The sequence below is a fragment of the Topomyia yanbarensis genome, chromosome 3 (genome assembly GCF_030247195.1).
Source record: "Topomyia yanbarensis strain Yona2022 chromosome 3, ASM3024719v1, whole genome shotgun sequence".
Taxonomy (NCBI): Eukaryota; Metazoa; Arthropoda; class Insecta; order Diptera; family Culicidae; genus Topomyia; species Topomyia yanbarensis.
This window is the reverse complement of record NC_080672.1, coordinates 96755785-96779790: the sequence shown is the minus strand read 5'-3', so window position 1 is coordinate 96779790 and position 24006 is coordinate 96755785. Positions and strand designations below refer to the sequence as shown.

Here is a 24006-nt window from a genome sequence, read left to right as displayed (position 1 = left end):
AAATGGAAGAAAAATCACTGAAATTTTCACGCACTTTTAGCCATTTTGCTAAGCGGAGGGCTACGTTTGACAGTTCGAAGCACTGGGATACAAGGTGATGACAAATACCAAACTACGCACAGAGCCTGTGGGGAACGAGGACGCACCCCGGAATATTTTTGCCCTTACCCTGTCAAGCGGGACACTAATAAGTGATAGAGTTGACTTTGTTTCCTTATAGCTATTCGTGGGAACAAAACGGAAAACAATAAGAACACTGTAGATATTAGTTCGGAGGAGATTGCGGTGGAAGAGAAGAAGGATTGCGCAAAAAAGCAAACTTGGGAAGCTGATGTGTCCTGCACTTCGTCCATTCTCAATTATCCAGCTCGAGACGAGGATGGGACGATGGCCAAGGAGAACACAGACCAGTCCAGCGGAGTAACCGGTGGGTCTGAAGGATCCGAGAATAAAACAAGTGGAACACGGGGAACTCGTCAGTTCAGCGGAGTGTCGAGAAAACGCTATGGGTGACTGCTGAGAAAGGACTACAAATCGGATAAAGCGCTAGAGTTGGCAAAATTTCCAATAAGGAAGGCATCAGGCAAGCGACAGCGTTCGACGGACACGGAGTCACCGAACAATAGTAGACGCAGGAAGGAACTCCAACCGAAAAAGATCAAGGGACAGGATCCTACAGAGATACTAAAAACTGAGCAGCGCCCAACCTTCAACGAAATGACTAAGTTGAACTCGATAGCCATCATTCCGGTAGGGTACCCTGCGAATTCCCTCAGCCATGGACAACTGAATACGAGATACACGTTTATAGGAAGTGCATATACAAACGTTGGTATCTCGAAATCGTCTGTGCCGTTGAAGCGTCAAAGATTTCAAAACAGGCACCTCAGATCGGGGATTTTCCCGTTAGTATCAGATCCGATAGGATCAGCCTCCGCCTGGTGCAGAATCAGAACGACAATTTCAAACACGGTCCTCAAAACGGTAGAGCTCCTGTTGGCGGTAGATGAGGCTTTAGTGAAACTGATAACCTCTCAACTCAACCAGCTGATCTACGTACATATTATGAAAAGCTAGAATACGCCAGTTTAAGAGTTCCCAGGTCTTCGCCAAACGTGGAAGTTCTAGGCAAATATGAATTAAAAACGTGCATTCCTTGTTTTGACGTGTCTTTGTTTTTACCTTTTTTTAAGGATTTTTATGAACGTGTCCGCTAAAAAACAGACAGAGAAAGAATGACCGGAACGGTGAGAATGAAAAAACGGTGAAAATTCCTTTTCCTTTTTATTGGAAACACCGAGAGGCTGGATACTATTGAGAATTTGTGATGACATCATCACAGTTCCTCGATGGCGGAGTGGTTAACGCACCCAACTAGAGACTGGGAGATCGCAGGTTCGATTCCTGCTTGAGGACATATCTTTTCTCGGTGTTTCCAATAAAAATGTGAATTTTCACCGTTTCTTCATTATCACCGTTCCGGTCATTCTTTCTCTGTCTGTTTTACAGTGGACACGTTCATAAAAACTAAAAATCCTGTGGGTTACCCAACTCGGATTCCTTCACGACAGACTTGTGATAATAGCAAGCCTGCAGCAAAGGTAACGAGTGGATCTTACTCCCCGTTCTTTTCGACTGTTCCAGATGTGAACAGGATACACACCAGTTTGTTTTCCCTATTTCTCTGTATTTTTGCATGGTGAGTTTATTGGCTTCTATGGCGAACATTGTGTGCCTATGCTCCGACACACTTGATTCGTCTGAAATGGGCCAACTCTTTGTCTTTTCCGTTATCTGAGCGCTGCATAACGTGAGGTCCAGTGCCTCGCTCATAACTGGGTTCATAAATGATATTTAGGTTCAACTCCCTTAACATTGGCATCATTTGACGAACGGTATTCTAGTAGGTACTACCCCTTATTGTGTTATGCGCATTGTTTATGCTTCTACAATACTTTATGAGGATATCGATTTTAGAAGGTTGTGCTGTATCCGTATCGCCAGGGAAGTAGGCAGGTGCGATCACAATCTGCTGCTTGCCCCTAGCCGTCTCCACTGTTATGGCGGCGACGTCTCGCTGAATGAATCCTGTAATTGGAGAAACCTTTTTGCTGCGTTTATCAGAACTGCAGCTGTAGGAATTGGCTGTGGTCTTTCGAATATACCAACTTGTGAGCTGAGGTATTTAGTATTTATTTCCCTACGACTCTTATATAAGAGCGATGTCTAAACGCAAGGACGCTTGTTGCACCTTTTGCGTGGTGAAGGTTCACTTGGATGCAGCAAATTTTGCTAATTGTTTTGGCTATTAGGTTTTACACCAACCAACATAACCCCGCAAAATGAGCCGGATGAACTTCGTTTGACAATTCTCGGTGGTTTGTTTACATGAGAGTTACGCGAGTTCGAATGTAACAGATGAGCACCCGTTGCACTCGCACTCACGCAATTGCCAAAGTAAACAAACCACCGAAAATTGTCAAACGTGAACTTCATTCATCATGAGTTCATTCGTGTCGTCATCTTATAGAACTCTATTATCAGGTTCAATACTTCGTCTCCTTTATTTTGCCCATGGCTAGTCACAGGCTCTGTGCTGCTCGACGTTCCAATGGTATTCTTTGGCGCAGTATTTGTTTTGGCACTTGCCGTTTGCTCACCTTCTCTGCGCTTGTATGTCAGTTCTCAGTGGTTTAAATATGACAGGCGACAATGATATATAGATGTTGAAATTTTTAATAATTCTACCGCCTTTTATGTATACTACTGAAAACTTTACCGGCGTTTTTCTCGAAACTACTCGTTTAGCTGGTCGAAATTGTATCTCGAAATAATAAGTTTTGACCGTTCTGAAAATTTTCACAGCATAATCGAAATTGCTTTCATCAGCGTCGTATTTATAGGATTTTAGGTTCTTATTGTGTAATTTTTTAAGGAACAATTTTGTGTCGATTTTTATGCCATTTCGCAAAAAAAAAACTCGAATAAAATCCTACATACGTCGCTTGCTATCGTTCTAAGGAATCGAAAAAAACTTTGGTTTTAAGCTCAAGGTAAAAAAAAACGACGATAAATTTACGACCGCGGCGCTTGTGAGAAAATGTTGCACAGTCGTCATCTTGTGACAATATTGCTTGAATTGTTTCCCCCGCAACTAAACTTATAACTTATAAACCCCATTTTACAAGATATCGATTCAAGTTCTTGTCGCTTAATTTTTTTTCAGAAATATGCCTATTTTTTCGTTGTCTACTCTTTAATTTTGAACGCTATTTGTTACTTAGTGATTTGGTTGTGATCTGTGAGGTGCAAAGTGTATTTGGCGAAAATGGTTGCGTGTTGCGTTCACATTTTCCTCATCTGAGGGAATAGTGGAGAAAATTTTAAAAAAAACAAGAAATCTGCTGTCGCTTCTTCTCTTAGCTGATGATGTTTTGATGGGCAGGTAACCGTTACATCGATAGATTTTTCCGAAATCTCGACAAACATATGATTACGGTTTAAAAGCCAACTGTCAAAATCTACTTTTAATGGAAATTCCGGAGAAACCGTTACTAGCTGAGCACAGTTCACAACAGTTTATGAAAGAGAAAACTTTTCTCTTTGGTTTACTATCAACATCTGTGATTGGCATGTAACATTTTGTCCGGAATTTCCATTCAAAGTGGATTATGACAGTTGGCTTTTAGGCCGTAATCATATGTTTGTCGAGAAATGTAAGATTTTTTTAAACAATTTTGGGACACATACCGGACGTTTTCTTTCTATGGCCCCTACATGCTGCAGCCTCATCCTATATACCCCTTGTCAATTTAGAACATTTCCGAGCGCAGCCAATTTTGGCAGTGAGCCATCAAAAAGTTCAACAAACGTAAATAGAAATCGCACCTGCATCGACGATCATTGAAAGTCGTCATCAAAAGACAGCGAAACAGAGATGCCACATATGCTGTCAAATAACTAACTTATGAGCTCATATGAAGGAGTGAAAACAAGTTTTTTTTTACCTATCATTCCCTCTTGTTCTAACCAATGGGAGTCCAACTGACGCTGACAGTGCTAATAAAATCTCTTTCGCCCGCATTCGGACACATTAGTGAGCGAAGATTCGCCTTTGTCGAGCTGTCAGTCCAAGAAGTTCTGTCTGTTCGCAATTTTCACTCACGTCGTCGTCATCGGCGCTTATCGGAGTTATTTATTTGTAGAAAAATCCGTATTTTCTGTATCTTTTCGCGCAAGTGCTTGTGGTTCTGGTAGGGAGAGGTGATTTTCCTACAACCGACTAATCATTCTCAAGTGCAAGTACGGTTTTTTTGATAGCAAAACCAGACGTCGCTATCGCAAACGACACGTAAACTTGGAAAAGGCGTTTCACGTCATTTTCATCGCGGTGCTAGTCCATCAGTCACCGATGGGCTGTACGGGACAGTGGTAGAAAAAAGGTTCGTGAAAAGTTCAGTATAGTTTCCGTGTGAGTGGAAGAAGAACATTAAATATTAAGGATTTTTCAGTTTTCAACTCAAACTGTTGAGGTTGCAATTTCCGGCGTTTGTTGATTTCACATCTGTAAGTAGCCATGCTATCATGAAGTTCTCTGCTGACTGACAGCGCATATTAGTACAATATGGAACCAATTAGTGGTACTCACTATACTCTGAAGTACAGGTTTCAATGATACCAACAGTTTATTTTGGAAACGATGAATAATATTGAAATTTATTTTTTTTATATATTAAACATTGCAAAACAAGCAAATGAAATATACCTACTTTAAAATTTTTGTGTTTTCTGATGTTAGGAGATGAATATTTTTATTGAATGCGTACTTGCTTACAGGGTTACCAGCAAAATTCAAGGAAAGTCAATTTGAAAACAAAATATTTGGCGTTTTCAAATAGTCCCAAAACTTGAAAATTGAAATAATATGGGGTTGTATTTGGAATCATGGTAATGGATGTTACGTCCCTGGTCGTTATTCCATTCTTGTGTGAATTGCTGAGAGTATTTGACATAATGAGCCTAACATTTGATAATATTAACGAGACAAGATGCTTTCGGGCTAGAAGCCGAAGGAATCCATTAAATATGTACGTTTGTCACATAATTGCACAACTTTTGCAATACTGGGAAACTTAATAATCAAGATTCATTAGCTTATTGAACTCAACAGGAACCATGATAATCAGAATAGCCTGGATCATTTCTTCAACGTTCCGTACGATAACTTATAGCGTTTTCGTTTTTTCTAGGTGCTACACCGGTGTAGTGCAAAGAAAGAGATAGACTGATTACACTCAAGTTTGAATGAGTGTAGCACCGACTACACCGGTGTAGTGCACTGTCAAAACGAAAATGCCATTAAGTTCTCGAGAACAAGGAAATATTTATGTTGCTTACATTTTAATATCAAATTCTATACCGTTTACTCTACACACAGGCAAAACATATAGCGATTTTCACAATACCGTATATTTTTCAGCCACCGGAAGAACGTATAGGGGGAAGTGGACCAATTCGGACCCCCAGCTGTTTCTCAGCTATATATCATTTTCATGGCTGTCATGTAACTCTGTTCTATCTTACAAAATTTTTCGGTTCTCAATTTTCGTGGGCGTCCGCTAGGGCAAATGTTTTTTCGGATCGCTATTTTTTGAAAAATGTGTAAACCAAAAAACAAGATTTTTGTTGGGCAACAACGATTAATTAATCCATGTTAATGCATTATGGCGATTTTGGATCTGCCGGATATCTTTTACTACAAAGTTTTATATATCAAAGAGAACTCTTCATTTCACAATTCGAAATTAACTGAAAATTAAATAGGAATGACTTAGGCCAATATAGGAATCTATTTCTATTGCAAATAAGAAATGGGTGGTCCGAAGTGGAACAGGGTTGGGGTAATTCGGACCTTTCATGTTTTTTTTTGCACAGAGCCGTTTATACACAATACGCTCAAAGAACGGAAAAACTCGCCTCAGAAAAAATGTGCGCAGCTGATCAGGCTTTCAGGAAAAAAATATTTATGAATCGGCTGACACTTTCCAGTTCTATAGCTCATAAACCCTTTCTAGGTCCAAATTGGCCCAGTTCCGTTTATGAATCATAAGATTATCATATGAAACGGCGATTATTGTGGCAAATCGGTTTGCTATGATTTAATTTTCTATAAGATATCGTTGATTTTCTATAAAACAATATTATACATTCTCTTATTCATATGAGAAACATAAGATGCTCGTATGAAATTCAAACAACCGGTATACGCAATACCTTATAAAATTTTAAGATAATCGTAGAAGTCGTATGGTTTAATAATATTTTGAAAAAACACGCGTAATAACAAATTTTACTCTACGTTTTGCCTGAGTGTATAATTTGTGTATCAAGCAGTTAATACGCAGCCATAAATTTCGCCCTAAAATTTCTTGACAAAAACCGTGAAACGTCAAATTATTACATTTTTAGTACAGATCGGCGGCGAGAAAACCCACAAGCAATTTTTTGAGGGAGGACGTGGCAGACACCCGTGTGCAGAGGAGGACAACAGCACTGTCTTGGACCAGTTTCACTGGAACAGAAGGCGACAGCCTGTAACCGTTCTTGGTCTCTGAGCACAAAAAAATAAACCGTGAAGCAGTGAAAGCAGGAGCGTTTTTCAGAGCATTAGAGCGAGAAAAAAGGTTTTGGATGGAAAATTCGCCGCCATCTTGACGTGTGAGTCCGTCGCTCCGTGCGTTTTAGCTACGAAAATTCGGGTATTTTGTGTGGGTCGACCGTTTTTTCGTTCGGTTCGGTTCCGTCGCGGCTTGTCCTGTATTCTATTCTAGTGGTTAGTGGTGCAGTCGGAAGGCCTGGACCGGAAATTCTCGTCAAACGGCTGCTATCGACATTGGGTTGCGGCGTGTGACGTGAATGAATCAGCCGAGCATTTTGTCCAGCAGAAAAGTACGTTTTCTCCGGAGGAAGAAGAAAAACTGTGTAAGTGCTAGTGCGGTGGACATCGGCAGGTTACGATGGCCCCAAAAGCTGCGGGTGCGGTTCCTGGAATGGTGTATTGTACGACTAAAGCGTTGATTTGTGGATTTATCGGGCAAGTCGGGTCAGATGGGAATAACGATTGTGCAATTGAATATTCCTGAATGAAAAAACGACAGCTATCAATCGGAAAAGGGATGTCAGGTGCGACGTCACGGGAAGAACGTCTAGGCAACTGGCAACGAGTTTGGCTGGAAGATGGGGAAATTGCAAGTTCGCACAGTCTATGCTGATTCACTGCTTTCTCATTTGAAATCTGTAAAACACGTCTGCAGAGAGGTGGAGGGACGGGGTGCAGGAGCCTCGTCATCGTTTACTTGAACGGCGGCGAAACTACGGAAAGTTCCGATCAGTGTTGCCAGAATTGCTTATATGATTCATACGGGGCGATTGGTTCAACATAGATCGTTTCCCATGTGATCTATAAACAACGTTTTTATACAGCTAGAAATTTGAATCTCAGCCAGATTTACTCTCAAAGCAATTATGGCTTAAAACTGCGGCTATTCCTTTCCGTTTGACAACCAACAGTTATCAGTATCATTTGTAATTACAAATAGCATAGCCCTTAGCAATTGGAATGGATTCTAGTGGAGAAGTGCTGCCGCCCAGCTAACGGTGACCAACGAAGTTCCGATACAATACAATCTTCATTTTCAAATATTGAAAACAAAAAATTATCAATTCAAACAGTTTTAGATTGGACATTACCGCTCAGCAATGACATTAGGGACCATTCGAAAAATACGTAATGCTTTTAGTGGGTTATATCTATCAGTGTGACATAACCACCTATTTTGGCCAAAACAAGTTCTTTAGGCACCATTAAAAAATTAACGGCTTCTGTGCGTGGTGAGTGGGTTTAGAGGGGCAGAGGATATGACCATATGTTACAATATGAGGGGAAGTAAACAAAAACGAGACGTTAATATGTTTTATCGAAGAACTTTTTTCGTTAATGTGAGATTGTGGGAGGACAATACCAATATTTCTCGAGTACTTTATCAAATCGACCTACACTTATAAAAATCCAAAGGTTAATCCTATTTCTAGAGCTGTTTTTCATTACACCATCTAACATTAACGTTAACCGTATAAACTATGTATGCACACACATGAGTTATATGTGCATAATGTTATTGAATCGTCTTCTATGCGACTTATAGTTACGAAATCTGAATGTAAGATTAATATTTATTGAAAATACATTAGGTTTATTTACCAACAAAATAAAACAAACCAAAGAATAAGTTATTTAAACTTACTTTTGAGTTGTGCGTCGCTTTCGCACTTATTAGTGTTGTCAAAAACAAAACGAGAGATTCGACTCAGTCGAGTACTGGTGCAATATATATTTTTGGGCTTTTAGAATATACTCAAAATTAGATAAATTCAACCTAAATTTAAATACATTGAACTCAAGGTTGGGTATAAAAAATCCATCAATGAGTTGTGATTTTTGCCGTGATCCAAACGGAAACCACTTTCAACGCGGTTTACCTAATTTTACCTTATTCCATCATACCCCAAAATTGAGTCAAAAGAACTTAATTTTAGGTAGTTTTTCGTATGCGTGTCTATGCCACCGCTAATTGCAATAATCCATGTGTAAAATTAATAGACAATGTTTACAGTTTTATCAGTGTACCTAACAATTTGGTCCTTAACTCTTTGTATAATATTTTTATTTTTAGAGAAGTTTATTTGAAAAATACTCGAGAATTGTGACAATGGGGAACCCCTAGCGATGATTGTGTAGGACCACTAAGTAGGGTGGCCATATAGGGTGAGTAAAAACCCAGGACATTCGAAAGCGAACTCCCAGTAACTTGTCGCTCGAACATACCTGATGAAATTTCTGTCGGTCTGACCGGCAGAGATCTGCCAGAATGTAACAATTCGATTAGCGAACACTTCTTCAGATATACAGAATACAATATGTTATTGTCAAAAACATGAAATAAAAATATTTCCCTAACCTAGCTTTGGGGGTTTGGCGGTATTGCATTCATCAAACATATTGCTACAGAACCTCCGACCAACAATTGGGTCATTAAGCTATATACAGTTTTCCATTCCATTCGATAAATTTTAGGTCCAATATACATAATATAACATAATTTCAAAAAAAAAATCATACGTAAAAACGAATTTTTGTTTTTTTTTTAAATAAATCTTATATAAACTTGGCAACCATACATAGGAAAACTGCGGTTGTTTACATCTGGCCCATCAAGACAACTTCCAAAATGAAAAAAAAAAACTATTCATTGTATGGTGTTTATGTCAAATAAAAATAACCCTGCGGGAAAACCGGGAAAACATGTGTTCATTTTTTCTGACAGGGCATCATTTGAAATTCGAAACGTCAAATCCTTCTGATAGTGTCAAATCCAGACTATCAATTAATTTCTTTATTTTAAATTTAAATTTTATTTTCACGTTTCCTGAGTTGGAAAAATACATTGTTGCAATCACGAAAATCAGCTTTATCGATATATGTAATAAAAAAGAATTTTTTTTTTCTCATTTAATGACCCAATTGCTTTAAGATGGTTATTGCACTACGCCTCGATAGTGGTGCATCGAGGAGACCGAGAGGGCTTATGTGCCTTTTTATGTATTTTTTTCCTGCACCTGCGCATACTAATGTTCAACCACTAGTCTGTGTTCGGTGGCGTGGCCGACTGGCGGGTCGACGTGGATTGACTTTTGCTGTGTGCCGTGTTTGCAAATATTGTTCCACAGTGGGGGCCAAGGTATAGGTACAAACGTACAAGCACTCGTGACGTTCACGATAACACAAACCTGGCCACAAACGCGACCATGCAGTTGCAATCATTTACACATACTTACGCCCGCGATTTCGCCAACATGAAAACACCCCGGAAGTTAAGTGAACGTAGCACATATAAACTAGAGGTGTGCGCCGATGCATTTTTAATCGGCGGCGGCGTAAGCGATATATTTGGCCGGCGGCGGCGTCACGCCGTTGGACCCTATCGGAGGCGGCGCGCCGGCGCGTGTCGGCGTGACGAATATTGACGCCTATGTAACTAAAAAAAATTCTTGGCAGTACAATTCCTTTCCCAAATTTTCGGTTTCTCTTGTAACAGACTTCGCAGCACATACAAACAGATGTTACAGCTTGAAGAAAATTCTAAAAAAATCATCGCCCACGATGTACTACCGACATCTGTTGAACACATTGCACGAAATGTAATTCTTGCAACCAGATCAAATAATTTTTTTCAACTGAAGCTCCAAAAATGCACACCCTGCTTGCCAAATGCAAGATAATAAATGAAAATAGGAATTTTTTTACAGTTGTAAAATTTGAAGAACGAAATAGAATAATTGTCGATGTCGCATCCTACGTCTTCGCATGAAATAATGATTGCAATGGACAAATTTAAAGAATGCAGAGTAACGACTGTATTTCAATGACCCACAAAAATTATTTATTGTTCTATATTTGAAAAATTAAGCAACGGTAAAACAGTTTTTGTTTTGCTTGAGGAAATTAATTCTTGTCGTTTCATTGTTTCTATTTAGTTTTCTTTGCCGTCTCTCTTTTAGAATCCCGCAGATATCAGGTACCCTAACACGAGGCGTTATTAATGGCATTACTGCGCAGAAATATCACTTAATGATCGTGTAAGGACACCTTTCAAGGTAGACATATTACTTTATTTTCCAGGCTGACGTTTACTTTTACTTGTAAGTACAAAATCGCCGCGATGATAATAATTCCATGAGTTGATGTTTTAGCTCCTGTTGGATTGAAACTGATCACTAAACAAGCCTGATTGAAAATGGTCTGAGCGTATCCTTAGTTTTCTTAGCACCTGCACCCCGCCAATTTCTCCAGCAGTTCCGGGGACCAACAAATTCTAATCCATTGCATACATCTAGTTAGATTCGATACACCGAATCAATTAAATTACTAGCATCCTATTATGTGCTTACTCACCGATTGGCATCGTGTTGTAACTTAAGAAAAGATTGTGACCAACTCCCGCCTTGAGCAGTTCGGCAAGAATGAATTTCACATTTCCGGTCCATTTTTGCCTTTCTCATATAAAGAAAGGCTATGCAATCACTGTAAAAATCGACTTTTTAACCGAGGCCCGGAGGGCCGAGTGTCATACACCATTCGATTCAGTTCGTCGAGATCGGCAAATGTCTGTGTGTGTGTATGTATGTGTGTGTGTATGTGTGTGTGTCATTTAAACTCACACAATTTTCTCAGAGATGGCTGAACCGATTTTCGCAAACTTAGTTTCATCTGAAAGGTATAACGCTCCCATAAGCTGCTATTGAATTTTTAGTTGATCCGACTTCCGGTTCCGGAGTTACGGGTTGAAGAGTGCGGTCACACAGCAAATTCTAGTACCACCATGATGTTCCAATGATGTAAAACATATTAAAATTGATGTAACATTACTCTAGTTTGCGGGTCTAGATCACTAATGATCAATCAAAGCAGCTTTGACCACGTTGGCCACCTATGACAGTTCATGACGCCCCCGGGGAACCCGCCAAGTTCCTGAGCTAATATCACACCCATTCTCCAACGAATTCTCTACCGATTTTTACAAACTTGATTTCAAATGAAAGATACAGTAATACCATTGACTGCTGCTGAATTTCATTCGGTTCTGACTCTTGCTTCCGGAGTTACAGGGGTGTTAGTAAGAATACACTGGAATATAAATCGGTACAATCGTAATACCTCAGAGGTTAAAAACTATTGAAATAGTCACCAAATTACTTCTAATCGCAGATCTAGATCACTGATTGCCAATCAAACATTCTTTGAATATATTGTCCACTATCGACGATTCCAGTAGTCCGGAATTCCGGGCATATTCCACAATTAAAGTCACATCGGTTCTTCGGTGATGACTGAACCGATTTTCTCAAACCAAGTCTCAAATGGAAGGCAAAATATGCAGCTGAGTATTGCGTCGCCCCCCCCCCCCCCGCCTTGCCCTTACACCTCCCTCCTTCATCACTCCCCTCCCCTTGGACCACCCTCACGCCCGCATTTCCTTCATCCACCCCGTATACCGAAATAAGATGAAGGATTTCTGACGCATCCTCCACTCCCACTCTACTAACCCCCCATTCCTTCCACTTTCAAACCCATTCCACCAACATTTCAAAATATAATCACATGAAGACAACATTGAACTCATGCTGATTAAACTAATTAAATATTATTCTTTTGCCTTTCTGATATAGAAAAGTTATGCAATTGCTTCAAAAACCGACTTTCTAACCGAGGCCCGGAGGGCCGAGTCTCATATAACATTCGACTCAGTTCGCCGAGATCGCAAAATATCTGTGTGTATGTATGTATGTATGTATGTATGTATGTATGTATGTATGTATGTATGTATGTATGTATGTATGTATGTATGTATGTATGTGTTGATATGGGAATTTCTTATGTGACCGGACGATTTAGTCTATATTTCCGGCCCCATATAAGCGATCCTTACGAAATGTTATAAACATCTGTGGGGATATTATAGCTATCATTTGGGACTAAGTTTGTGAAAATCGGCCCAACCGTTTCCGGGAAACTGATGTGAGTTCGTAAATTTTGAAAGATGGCCGCTTTTCCCGGGCACTTCCGGAACCGTCTATGGTGGTCAATGTAGTGAACGAAAGTTTGGTTGGCCGTCGGTGACCTAGAACAGCAAATTTAAGTTGTTTGAGAGACATTTTAGCGAAATTTTTACCTTTTTTGCTTTCATCGGAGTATCGGTTTGAATCACAATTTGCTATGTGATCGCACGCCACAACCTATAACTCCAGAACCGGAAGTCGGATCGGGATGAAATTAAATAGCCATTTACGTGGACGCAATACTTTTCATTTGAGGCCAAGTTTAGTCGAATCGGTCTAGCCGTATGTGCTGATTTGTTAACAAAATGTCCACATCGGTTTCTCGGAGATGGTTGAACCGATTTTTACAAACTAAGATTCAAATGAAAGGTATACTATTCTCATAGGTTGCTATTGAATTTCATTTTCAACCGACATCTTGTTCCGGATTACGAGTTGAAGAGTATGGTTACAAAACAAAATTTGTTGATTTGTCCACATCAGTTTCTCGGAATTTTCTGAACCGATTTTGACAAACTTGATTTTAAATGGAAGGTCCATCAGCTGCTGTTGAATTTTGTGTGGATCCGAGTTCTGGTTCCTGAATTATAGGGTGATACGTACGATCACGCAGAAAATCCCGATTCTAACGAATTCTGCGATGAATGTAAAAAGGTGAAATTTTTTCCAAAATGTAAACACAACTGTTGAATTTGTAGATCTAGGTCCCCAACAGTCATTTAAAGTCTCTTTGGCCACACTGGCCACCATCGACGGATCCGAAAGCATCCAAATTCAGAATAACGGTTATATTGGTTTCTCGAAAATGGCTAGATCGATTTGATCAACTTAGTCTCAAATGAAAGGTGTTGCGTCCCCGGAAACTGATATTAAATTCCATCTCCATCCGACTTCCGGCTCCGGAGTTACGGGTTGTGGAGTGCGATCACATAGAAAACTCCGATTCAAACCGATACCGCGATGAATGCAAAAAGGTGCTCTTATATATACTTACCAAGTGTAACAAGAATGAAAGACATTTCCATAATGTTATATTGTACGAACCAGCTATAAAATCATAGTTTGGGGAAATGAGAAAGGCACAATTGCACCTCTAGGTGGATTAAAACAGGTTTTTTGTTTTGGTTTGCATGAGATTAAAAAGACGGTAACGTTTTCGGGTGGGTGCGGAAACTAAGTAACGCATTTAGCTATGTGTCAAATTCTCTTCACTAACGCCACGCTCGCTGATATGGCGCATTTTTTGTAATTTAAATCGACCGTTTTTTCTACTAGTGATGAAAATGCATCTCGTGTTACGTCTTATTTGTCTGTGATGCAACTGACACTGAAAATCTTTCCTGAGTGGGGCTAGATCACACGATGAATAATTTATTGTCCGTTTCATCTGTAGATAGACTTTTGTGCACATTTTTAAAGCAGCAAAATAATTCTCACGTTAAACTGCATGGGGGACAGCAAATAAACAAACCGAACATCTTATGCACAATCCTAGAGAGGGCGTTAAATGTTGTTTTTGTTAGCCACCGCAACAACCAAGCTATGGTACATGCGATGTGAGCATATTTTCGTGTGACAAAATTATATTTCTGTGAGTATTTGGGGGTAAAATTCGCAATATAAGACCAGAAATCTTACCCTCTGCATCGCCACATCAGTACAGCAGCATCGCGAAAAGTCAAGATCACTCTGCCCAACTATTTCAAAATAGGTCACTTGTCAATCAATAATAAATAAACCTCGTATTGAAAATAATTTTTGTGTTTTCAGAAACTAGTTCACGCAAAAAATGGCATTATACTCAAATGTTTAGCAGGTGGTTGTGCCTGAATATGTTTAATATTTTTATGATTCTAGTTCATAACTTGATGATACATTGAATTGTATTAACTTTATTGACTAAAAAAGTCAAGAATTGAACGATCTGCAACGATTTTCGTAAATTCTCGTCGTGTTATCGTGATATTTTAGTCTTGAGCTCACCGTCGGATTTTTTACAGAGTCACGTGTCTTATAGTTTTCTTAATTATTTCACGGACATGAATTGTGGCTAAGTAATGTATTTTTGGTGCTCAGCGCAGTTTCATTTAATTCCGAACATTACACTAAATCTTATCAAAAGAATAACAGGGTTACAGTACAGGTCCTAGTAGTTTGCTTATATCTAATACTCGCACCTATGAGACTTGTTGCTTGCAGTTGTACACAATAGCTCGCATAGAAATTTCAAAAACAAAAAGCAGAGCGAAAAATGCATGAATAATAGTCTGCGTTCCTTGTAATTGTTTGCGTAAGTATGTTAAGATTATGTGGAAAATTAATTACTTCATGAACTATATCATGTTTCACGAGCACGACTGTCATGAATCGGTTAAAGAAGGTTCCAGTGAAATTGATTACGTGCAATGATTAAGATCAGGTACATAATCGTAAATTTCATTCACGTGCACGAATGTTGAATTGTAACTCGCAACTATAACCAGCTGACGAAGCACGAATGGATCCATGAATTATATTCCGAGTGTCGTGCGATGACTTTCGAGAAAATATCAAGACTTTGTTAATTTTGTGATCAAATTCACAACCACTAATACCAAATAAAGATCAATATGTGATAAATCATGAATCAGTTAATGTCAGTCAGTTAATTAGACAATGTTCCTAGATTTGTGAATAAAATTATGAGTCAACGATTTCCGAGTTCGCGAATTGTCGGCGTGAGAAAAAGGCGTCGGCGGCGCGCCGCCGGTCTACCTTTCGGCGTTGGCCTTTGTTAAAATTTACCGGCGGCGGAGGCGTGGCGGCGCACAGGTCTACTATAAACTTCCAAACGCGGTCTCAAGCATTAATCCACCACTCGCGCAATCATGAAATGGTCACGTCCGGAAGTCTAACCTCGATCCTAGCAGTCTAGGCTAATGCCTTCAATTGAACAAATCCAAAAAGTGATGCTCATATTCACTAGACAACATGTTCCATGGTGACATGACCTGAAACTCTAGTAAAATGGGGAAACTGATTCGCTTCTACCATCTGTACCATACACTAAAAATTAAGCATCAGATTCACAGTCCGCGCACAATCATCCAAGAATACACGCTACATGATTATAAAATCGAAATTATACACGCGAAGTCATACACGTGACAAACACGTTAATATACAAATGCTTGATTCCTTCGCGAACATCCACGGCGTCCATATCCGCGATCTCGCAAACATAACATCCCGGTGATAAGGTGAACGTCTCAGCGCTTAAAAATTTTCAAACGCTGTCTCAAGTATGAACCTAAAATCTCCCGCGCTCGCACGATCATCAATCGGTCACTTCCGGAATTTTCTATCCTTGGTATCAGCAGACTAGGTCCATGCCATCAATTGGACCAATTAAAACAAATAAAGCTTTCATATACACTAGACAACACCTTCATTGGCGACATGACCGGAAACTGTAGTGATATGGAAGATCTCACTTTCTTCTAGCATCTAAGCCGCACACCAAAAATTAAGTATTAGATTCACGGTTCGCGCGCGATCATCCAAGAACACACACAAATATGCGTAAGGCACACGGTTATAAAATAGAATTTATACACGCGAAGTTACATACACGTTAGCACACGCGACATACAAACGCACACGCGATCGAACACGTTAACGTACAAATGCTCGAGCCCTTCGCGATGATACACGCTATCGCGAGTCTACGCCCGCACATACCTGAACCGTACAATGAATATCACATTCAGAACCACGGCCCGCTACAATTGGCCTAAAGCAGTGTTTTAGTAGATGCCATTCGCCTGTCTTGTCTGCAAATTGTAGCATGTGATTCTGACGGGGAGCTCTTCCGAGAACCTAGCTCTACTGCTCCAGTAGGACAACTCTCGAAAAAACATCTCTCCACCGTTTCTTCAATTGGATATAGAAAAATTACGCTTATCGACTGTGCCAGTTGTATTCTGGACAGCTACAGAAGCGCAACTCTTCCACAAATCAACAATATCATCGACGAAAATAGACATACATTGGACCTCTGCTTTGAAAGTGCCCGGGATTACGCTCCGTACTGTTGCATTGCTTCAACTTCTTTAGACTAGCATTTGCGCGCCATCTCCCACTACATCTTGTACTCGCTGGTAACATGGTGACCCTTGGAGACGTCACAGGCTGGATCGTCTACGATTTTCAAAAACTGACTACGACGGCATCGCTAGCATGCTGCTGGATTAAACTGGGACGAAAATCTTAACAATGACGACGCGAACAATGCAGCGATGTCGTTTTCTAATATTTTAACTACTCAATCGACAGTCATGTGCCAAAACGAACAATTAGCACCACTCAACACCCTCCCGGGCAATCAACCGTCGTTAGACGATTGAAAACTGCCAAACGAGCTGCTTTTAAAAAAAATCACGAATCATGGGACACTTCCACTGCGATACCACTACTTTCAACTCAACTACGACATCAGCGAGACGTGAAATCCAAACCTAAGTCGTTCTGAAAGTATGTCAACGAAAAGAATCCGGGTTCTTGATGATACCTATTTAAGCGCAATCCAGTTGCTCTAAGGCCGCTTAGGCCGTTTACAGAGTAGCGGCGAGAAGCTGAGCTGGGGCTGGAACTGACATTAGAGTGCGAGATGCGAGAAAGCTGCTTGCTGCAAACCAAAGGGATGATGTCAGTGTGAAAGCCGAGCGGATCTGCGCCGACTGCCTTCGTTTACTCTGACATGCTCCATTTGATGTGCTGCAGGCAGGTTTCTCGCATCTCGCCCTCTAATGTCAGTACCAGTTCAGCTTCTCGCCGCCACTCTGTAAGCACCCTAAGTCGAGTTATCAACGAAATAGTGTGACATCCTGACTAATGAGATGAATAAGGGATCATCTACCCTATCTCATTAGTGGACTTTTGGGCATCGACACTAAGGAAATCTGTCAGCTGTTCTCTGAAAAAATATTCAAGTTAGCAAAGCTGGACAACTTCTGCGCTGGTTTCGTTCCTACCTCGTTAAAAGGCAACCTCAAATTAGCATTAGGGACTGTCTATCTGCATCATTTCGTGCTACATATTGCATTCCGCAAGCAAGTCATCTCGGTCCTGTGACATTCCTGCTATATTTTCATGACGTCAATATTAAATTAATAGGACCCCGCCATTATTTCGCCAACGATATGAAATTTTTTCAAATAAAATCAACATCAAGTTTCTTTAGCATGTACTGGAGAGCTTTGGTACGTTATGTGATTTAGAAGAGCGGTTTTAAATCCGAGTAAATGCTCAATCAGTTAACGCGGAAACACCATCCGATCCAGTTTAACTACCACTTGTTCGACTCGAGCATTCCAAGTCATTCGAATTAAAAATCTCGGAATCTTCATGGATTCGGCACTAACGTGCAAACCACATGTTTTATACATCGTAGACAAGGCATCAAGACAATTTGGATTCATCTTCCAAATAGCGAAAAACTGTAGCGATGTATACTATCTAAATTCGCTCTTTTGGGCAATGGTTCGCAAATCACTAGAATATTGTTCTGTCGTTTGGAGCTCGTACTACCAGAACAGAAGTAAGTCTGTACAACGATGGTTCATACGCTTAGCACTCTGACATCTTCCTTGGCGATAATGATTTTAGCAGCCGAGCTATGAAAACCGTTGTCAGTACTGCAGCTCGACACACTAGGCATCCGGAACGACTGACTTACTGTGTGCAAGGGAGGATTGCTCTACAATCCTCAGATGTCTGGATCTTCAAGCTCGCATTCTAGCTCTACGCCCTAACTCTCTTGCGATTACCGTTCAGGAGAACCAACTGTGGTCGTCAGAGCGCTGTTACCGGACTTCAACGTATTTTTAACAGAGGGACGCCGCTCGTTGACTTCCACTTGACGAAGAGTTCGATAAAAGTTCAAATATTGTCCATCCTTAGGTGTAATTGGTTTAAGCAACACCACTGGGGCCAGGGATCTGCTGGTGACGATACAACAAAAAATAAATAAATTTAGTATCACATTTTGACGATAACATTTGAGATTGTACTGATCCGATTTTATTAACCTCTGATTTTTCAGCTATGTCTTCGTCTTATGAGAGGTGAAACAGTGTAGAATAGACTGCCCAGAAAAATAATGAATTTTTGAAAACACAATCGGCCCACTCCTGAGTCGATTCCTAGTCCCACCAGGAGTACTTGCTCCAAATTTGAAGCAAATCGAACAAGTCTAGCTACCGGACCAACGTGCTTGAAGTTTGTATGGGATTTTTCGACAATTTACATGGAGAAAACCCTCTTGCTCACATTTTCGCCGCTAGGTGGCACTGTATACATCAGATTATCACCAAAAGTGAAACTTAAGAAGCTAATTTTATTATCTACAACTTTGTTGAAGACTGCAAAGCGATCCGACTCGAATAGGAAAAGTTATTAAACTTTTAACGAAGTGATGTCTGAGTCAGTTTTGCATGGGGCCTAGCAGTGCATGATAGTGTATCAGTACTAGGTTCTAACAAACTAAACATTTTTGTGGATTAATGGTTAGATTTAGCTGAATAGTATGTTCGGAAGAATTGCAGTACATAATACGAGCTATGTTTTGGTTAGAAAATTTTAGTTCAATCTGTGACCGCATAGATGGCGCCATCACTAACTTTTCAACGGAGAGAGATAGAATATCGAAATGTTTGGAAGAATTACTGAAAAATTCTTGTTCTACAACTTTGTAGAAGACACCTAATTTCTATCTCTCCCTGTTGAAAAGTTAGTGTTGGCGCCATCTATGCGGTCACAGGTGGAACTAAAATTTTCTAACCAAAACATAACTCGTATTATGTACTGCAATTCTTTCGAACATACTATTGAGCTAAATCTAACCGTTTTTCCACAAAAATGTTTGGTTTGTTAGAACCTAGTACTGATACACTACCATGCACTGCTAGGCCCCATGCAAAACTGACTCAGACATCACTTCGTTAAAAGTTTAATAACTTTTCCTATTCGAGTCGGATCGCTTTGCAGTCTTCAACAAAGTTGTAGATAATAAAATTAGCTTCTTAAGTTTCACTTTTGGTGATAATCTGATGTATACAGTGCCACCTAGCGACGAAAATGTGAGCAAGAGGGTTTTCTCCATGTAAATTGTCGAAAAATCCCATACAAACTTCAAGCACGTTGGTCCGGTAGCTAGACTTGTTCGATTTGGCTCAAATTTGGAGCAGACACTCCTGGTGGGACTAGGAATCGACTCAGGGGTGGGCCGATGGGGGTCATTTTTTTTCTGTCACTCTAGTGTAGAACGTTTCAGGATACAGTGAATCTGTTGAAACGAGATGTTAGTAAATCAAATGCACCTGTTCACATCTATAATTTTTTTGTATGTTTTTAACGACATTCAATTAGCAAGGGACTGGAAAATGAAGTATATTTTTCAATATTAAGATCCATAGTACTCAAGGGAGAGCAAGGTGTTGAAGGAAGAAAGTTTTAGAAAAGCGTGGATAGGGTCATATGAGCAAGCTTAGAGTCTACCGGCGGCTTAACCCTTTGTCTGCTACCGTAGGAATCAGTATCTTTTGGCATTAGAAGAAATGCGAATCACCGAATGACCTTATCCCCGCTTTTCTAAAACTTTCTTCCTTCAACCCCTTGCTCTCCCTTGAGTACTATGGATCTTAATATTGTAAAATATACTTCATTTTCCAGTCCCTTGCTAATTGAATGTCGTTAAAAACATAAAAAAGGAAAATTGATTGTTGTCACTGTTGTAAGTTTGATTGTCAAAGTGAATTTGACTTGAGATTTTGACATTCCGATGCTGTTTAGAGATAGGAGGATCCAACTAGCGGAGGTCCTACTAAAAAGCGATTCAGTTAAAAAGTGTCCAATCAGTGAATCAACTGTTCAAACTATTTTTTTGACACTATTACTGCTGTGATCCGCATAACAGTCCCATTTGCTATGGGTTTCCTATGCAGGTGGGACTGTTATGCGTATCACGGCAGATTAGGTTCCGTAAAAAGTAATAAATATGTCTGTATGTGTTATTATATCTGTTCAGGGTCACATTGCTATTTTTAGTAGCGAATATAAATGCGTTTCTCAATCCACCTTTTACCCATATCCTAGAAATCCAAACATTGGATTATTGATAACCTCCCCTTATTTCATTTCCAGGATCAACACTAAAAAACCCCTCGGATATTACAGACGAACACCGTCGTAACATCAAACCCGGCAGTAGCATCAACGTAACGTCGTAGCTTTTTCCCACGGCGACATCCACAACCCTCACCAGCACATCCGGAGCAAGGTACGCTTGTTCTTATAGGTTAGGATTGTTGGCTTTCTTTAAACAAGCAAAGCAACAGAAACAGCAACCGGAAGCCGCCCGCAACCATGGGGAACGTATTCGCGAATCTGTTCAAAGGGTTGTTCGGTAAGAAGGAGATGAGAATACTGATGGTCGGATTGGATGCTGCCGGTAAAACCACAATCCTGTATAAACTAAAATTAGGAGAAATTGTTACAACGATTCCTACCATTGGTATGTAAACGGGAACTTCAATATTGTTATCAGCGTAACGATGGTCTCATTCATGCTCTTTTCAGGTTTCAACGTGGAGACTGTAGAATACAAAAACATTAGTTTTACAGTATGGGACGTGGGTGGTCAGGACAAGATTCGGCCACTGTGGAGGCATTACTTCCAGAACACACAAGTAAGCTATCGATGCGGCGAGCGGTGCGCTTTTATCAGCGGATTACTGATTGACTGATCTATGTGTATATTTTTAGGGACTTATCTTCGTCGTGGACAGTAACGACAGGGAGCGTATCGGCGAAGCTCGGGAAGAACTGATGCGAATGCTAGCGGAGGACGAGCTTAGAGATGCGGTTTTACTTATATTTGCAAACAAACAGGTGAGTTTTTCAACTAATCTGCTGAAAATAATGGATACGGGAATATTAATTTTCAGTTGTTAGCAATTACCTCAGATGCGATCAAGGATAAAACTATCGCCAAAAGCTTAGTCCTGTCACTAAGTTAGTGTCGGATTCTGATAAGACGAACTCGAAACGCTTCTTCAATAACTAATTTAAATCACCGCCAATTTGCTAATAAATATTGGTAAATTATGGCACGTTTACACGAGGTTCAGTTTCAGTTCGAATGCTTCAGCGTGTAGATAAGATTGATGCTGTTTTTTAATAACTGGTTCTGTCCAACCCAGTCCTGATTGACAATGAAGTCTTCATATAGCAACATAACATCAATTAAGTCACTACAATACATGCGTATTGATGTGCTCCATCAGTACACTGGCTTTGTGTGATTCAATGTCTACAAGGCGAACTGTGAAATTTGTGACTACCGATAGAGTGATAGATAATGAATATCGCCATGTGTTGTTGTTTCCAATTTCATATACGAGGCGTGTGCGCTTCGGCTCCTAATCAATATTTGAAGTTAAGCGTTGTTCGTAAACTTTGATTTTTTACATAGTCTCTTTCAGGGCGGTGTTTTAATCGTTTCGTTTGGTGGGCTGATGTTAGTTCAAAATTGGAAATGCTACTTCTCAACATACTAAATGATTCCCAACATATGATGTCCCGCAAGAAGTTCTATTTCCTGGATGAGACATTGATATCGAACCTTGCTTTTTGCCAGCAAATTTATGCGTAAAAGCAAGTGAACGAAATCGATCTGAAATCAGCAAGTCCAGAGTCGTTGCAATTGGGTTATGGAATTGAAATAACCGCGTTGAAAATCTCGAGGAGTGTTATCTCTACGGATAGTGGGAGAAGAGGCTAGCCGATAACGATAGGCCCTATTGAAATGAGACAGACACTTTGCCCTTTGTGGAGAGCCTACAAAGGCTCATTCCGAGTGAGGTCGGTGTTGTATACATCATTCCGGCCGAACATTCGCTTGGAAAGATGGAGGGTAGTTCGAAGTCGCCGATCTTTCGCAGTAGTGTTTTGCGGTGCGGTGTGTGGTTTATTTTCCACACGACAAAATTCGTGACACTGCACTAGTTGATGCTTATTCTGAATCATTGACGTCTATTGCTGCGATGACACAACTTGCCGGCGAATCATTATTCTCGGCGATTTTAACCCCTCTGCAAGAAAATGACAATCTTGTAACGGATTTCAACATTCTGATCCCGAAGAATCCGTTTTTAATCCTGGCAGCATTACTCTTTTGGGTAGCTATAATACGGCCACGCTTCTGCAGATCAGCAGCCCGATGAACGAGACCGACAGTATTTTTTAGCGTGCTAATAGGATTGCAGCTGCAGTCCCCTAGGTCTGAAGCGGATCAATCTACTATTTACTAATTCAGAGAGCGCTGATAACCGTAATGGCCACGATTGCTAATTTCCCTGTAACTATGTATTCTGCCAGTTATTCCTGTTCTAGTGTGTATTAATGAGAACAGACATCCAGATTCGAACAAACAAGTTTAAAATACTTGTTTTGTCATTTGAACAAATATCTGCTAGACTGTTACGACCACCATACTGGCATATCCCATAATTATAACGATTACTTGGGTATCAATTCAGTGAAACTCGCGCACTAAACGGAATGACGACAGAATCAGCTCTGGCATTTCAATTACCTTTGGATGTGCCTGTTACTCAACTTTTATGCTTGAAATGGAAGTCTGTTCTCTGTGCCGAAATTGATGTTGCTTCTCAGTTTTGCACGACCCAAGAGGAACTTGGCCTTAATCCCACTGCTCTGTCATCGATGTTACATGATATTCGTTATGGAATATTTTTTGTTTGGGGTCCAGAAAAAAGTCTAAAAATTGTTGGTTTTATTAACCCCACTCCACTAGTACATCTCAAGCTTTTAGTTTTACTCTTGGTAATTCATGGCGTTTCCCCCCAATTGTCAATGTGCGGCATCATCTATGAACGGCCCTGGGTAATATCTTTAGAGCAGACAATTCAATGAAAAATAGGATTGACAGGATTTTTGTGCGTTTTTAGCACCTTGTGTCACATCTTTATGTTTGTTATACATACTAAAAATACCAAATCATGTGATGTGATGGTCGGAAGATTAGAGAAGTAACCCCCGCTCCCTTCCCACCATGAACGAGACCGACAGTATTATAATCAAAATACTGTCGGTCTCGTTACGTTACGACTACGTTAAGCGTTAATCAATAATCGAATATTTCAACCGCTCTCGTCCCGCTAGTTAAAGTATGTTCGTCACCATCTCACCTTACATCTCACACTCGAAGACCAAGCCCATGAGTTTTTGAACCACGCGCCTAAAGTGTGTTACAATTACAAGCGGTTCGAT

The 24006-nt window shown here is 40.2% G+C and overlaps 1 protein-coding gene and 1 non-coding gene across 5 annotated transcripts in view; both read left to right on the top strand.

The window, feature by feature from the left end:
- Positions 1-1343: 1343 nt before the first annotated feature.
- On the top strand, positions 1344-1416 carry Trnas-aga (transfer RNA serine (anticodon AGA)). Its single transcript has one exon. It is a non-coding gene; the product is annotated as a tRNA-Ser (tRNA).
- Positions 1417-4135: 2719 nt separating this feature from the next.
- LOC131687865 (ADP-ribosylation factor 1) overlaps positions 4136-24006 on the top strand; it is a 29938-nt gene continuing 10067 nt past the window's right edge. Inside the window, exons 1-5 of one of the 4 annotated variants that reach the window (XM_058971953.1) lie at positions 4136-4442; positions 4512-4566; positions 20857-21226; positions 21292-21401; positions 21478-21603. In XM_058971953.1, coding sequence (XP_058827936.1) covers positions 21079-21226; positions 21292-21401; positions 21478-21603 — 384 coding nt within the window. In that variant the 5' untranslated portion in view covers positions 4136-4442; positions 4512-4566; positions 20857-21078. Of the gene's footprint in view, positions 4443-4462; positions 4567-6682; positions 6982-20856; positions 21227-21291; positions 21402-21477; positions 21604-24006 lie in introns of those variants that run through there. The other 3 variants (XM_058971954.1, XM_058971955.1, XM_058971952.1) reach the window with 3 other exon arrangements.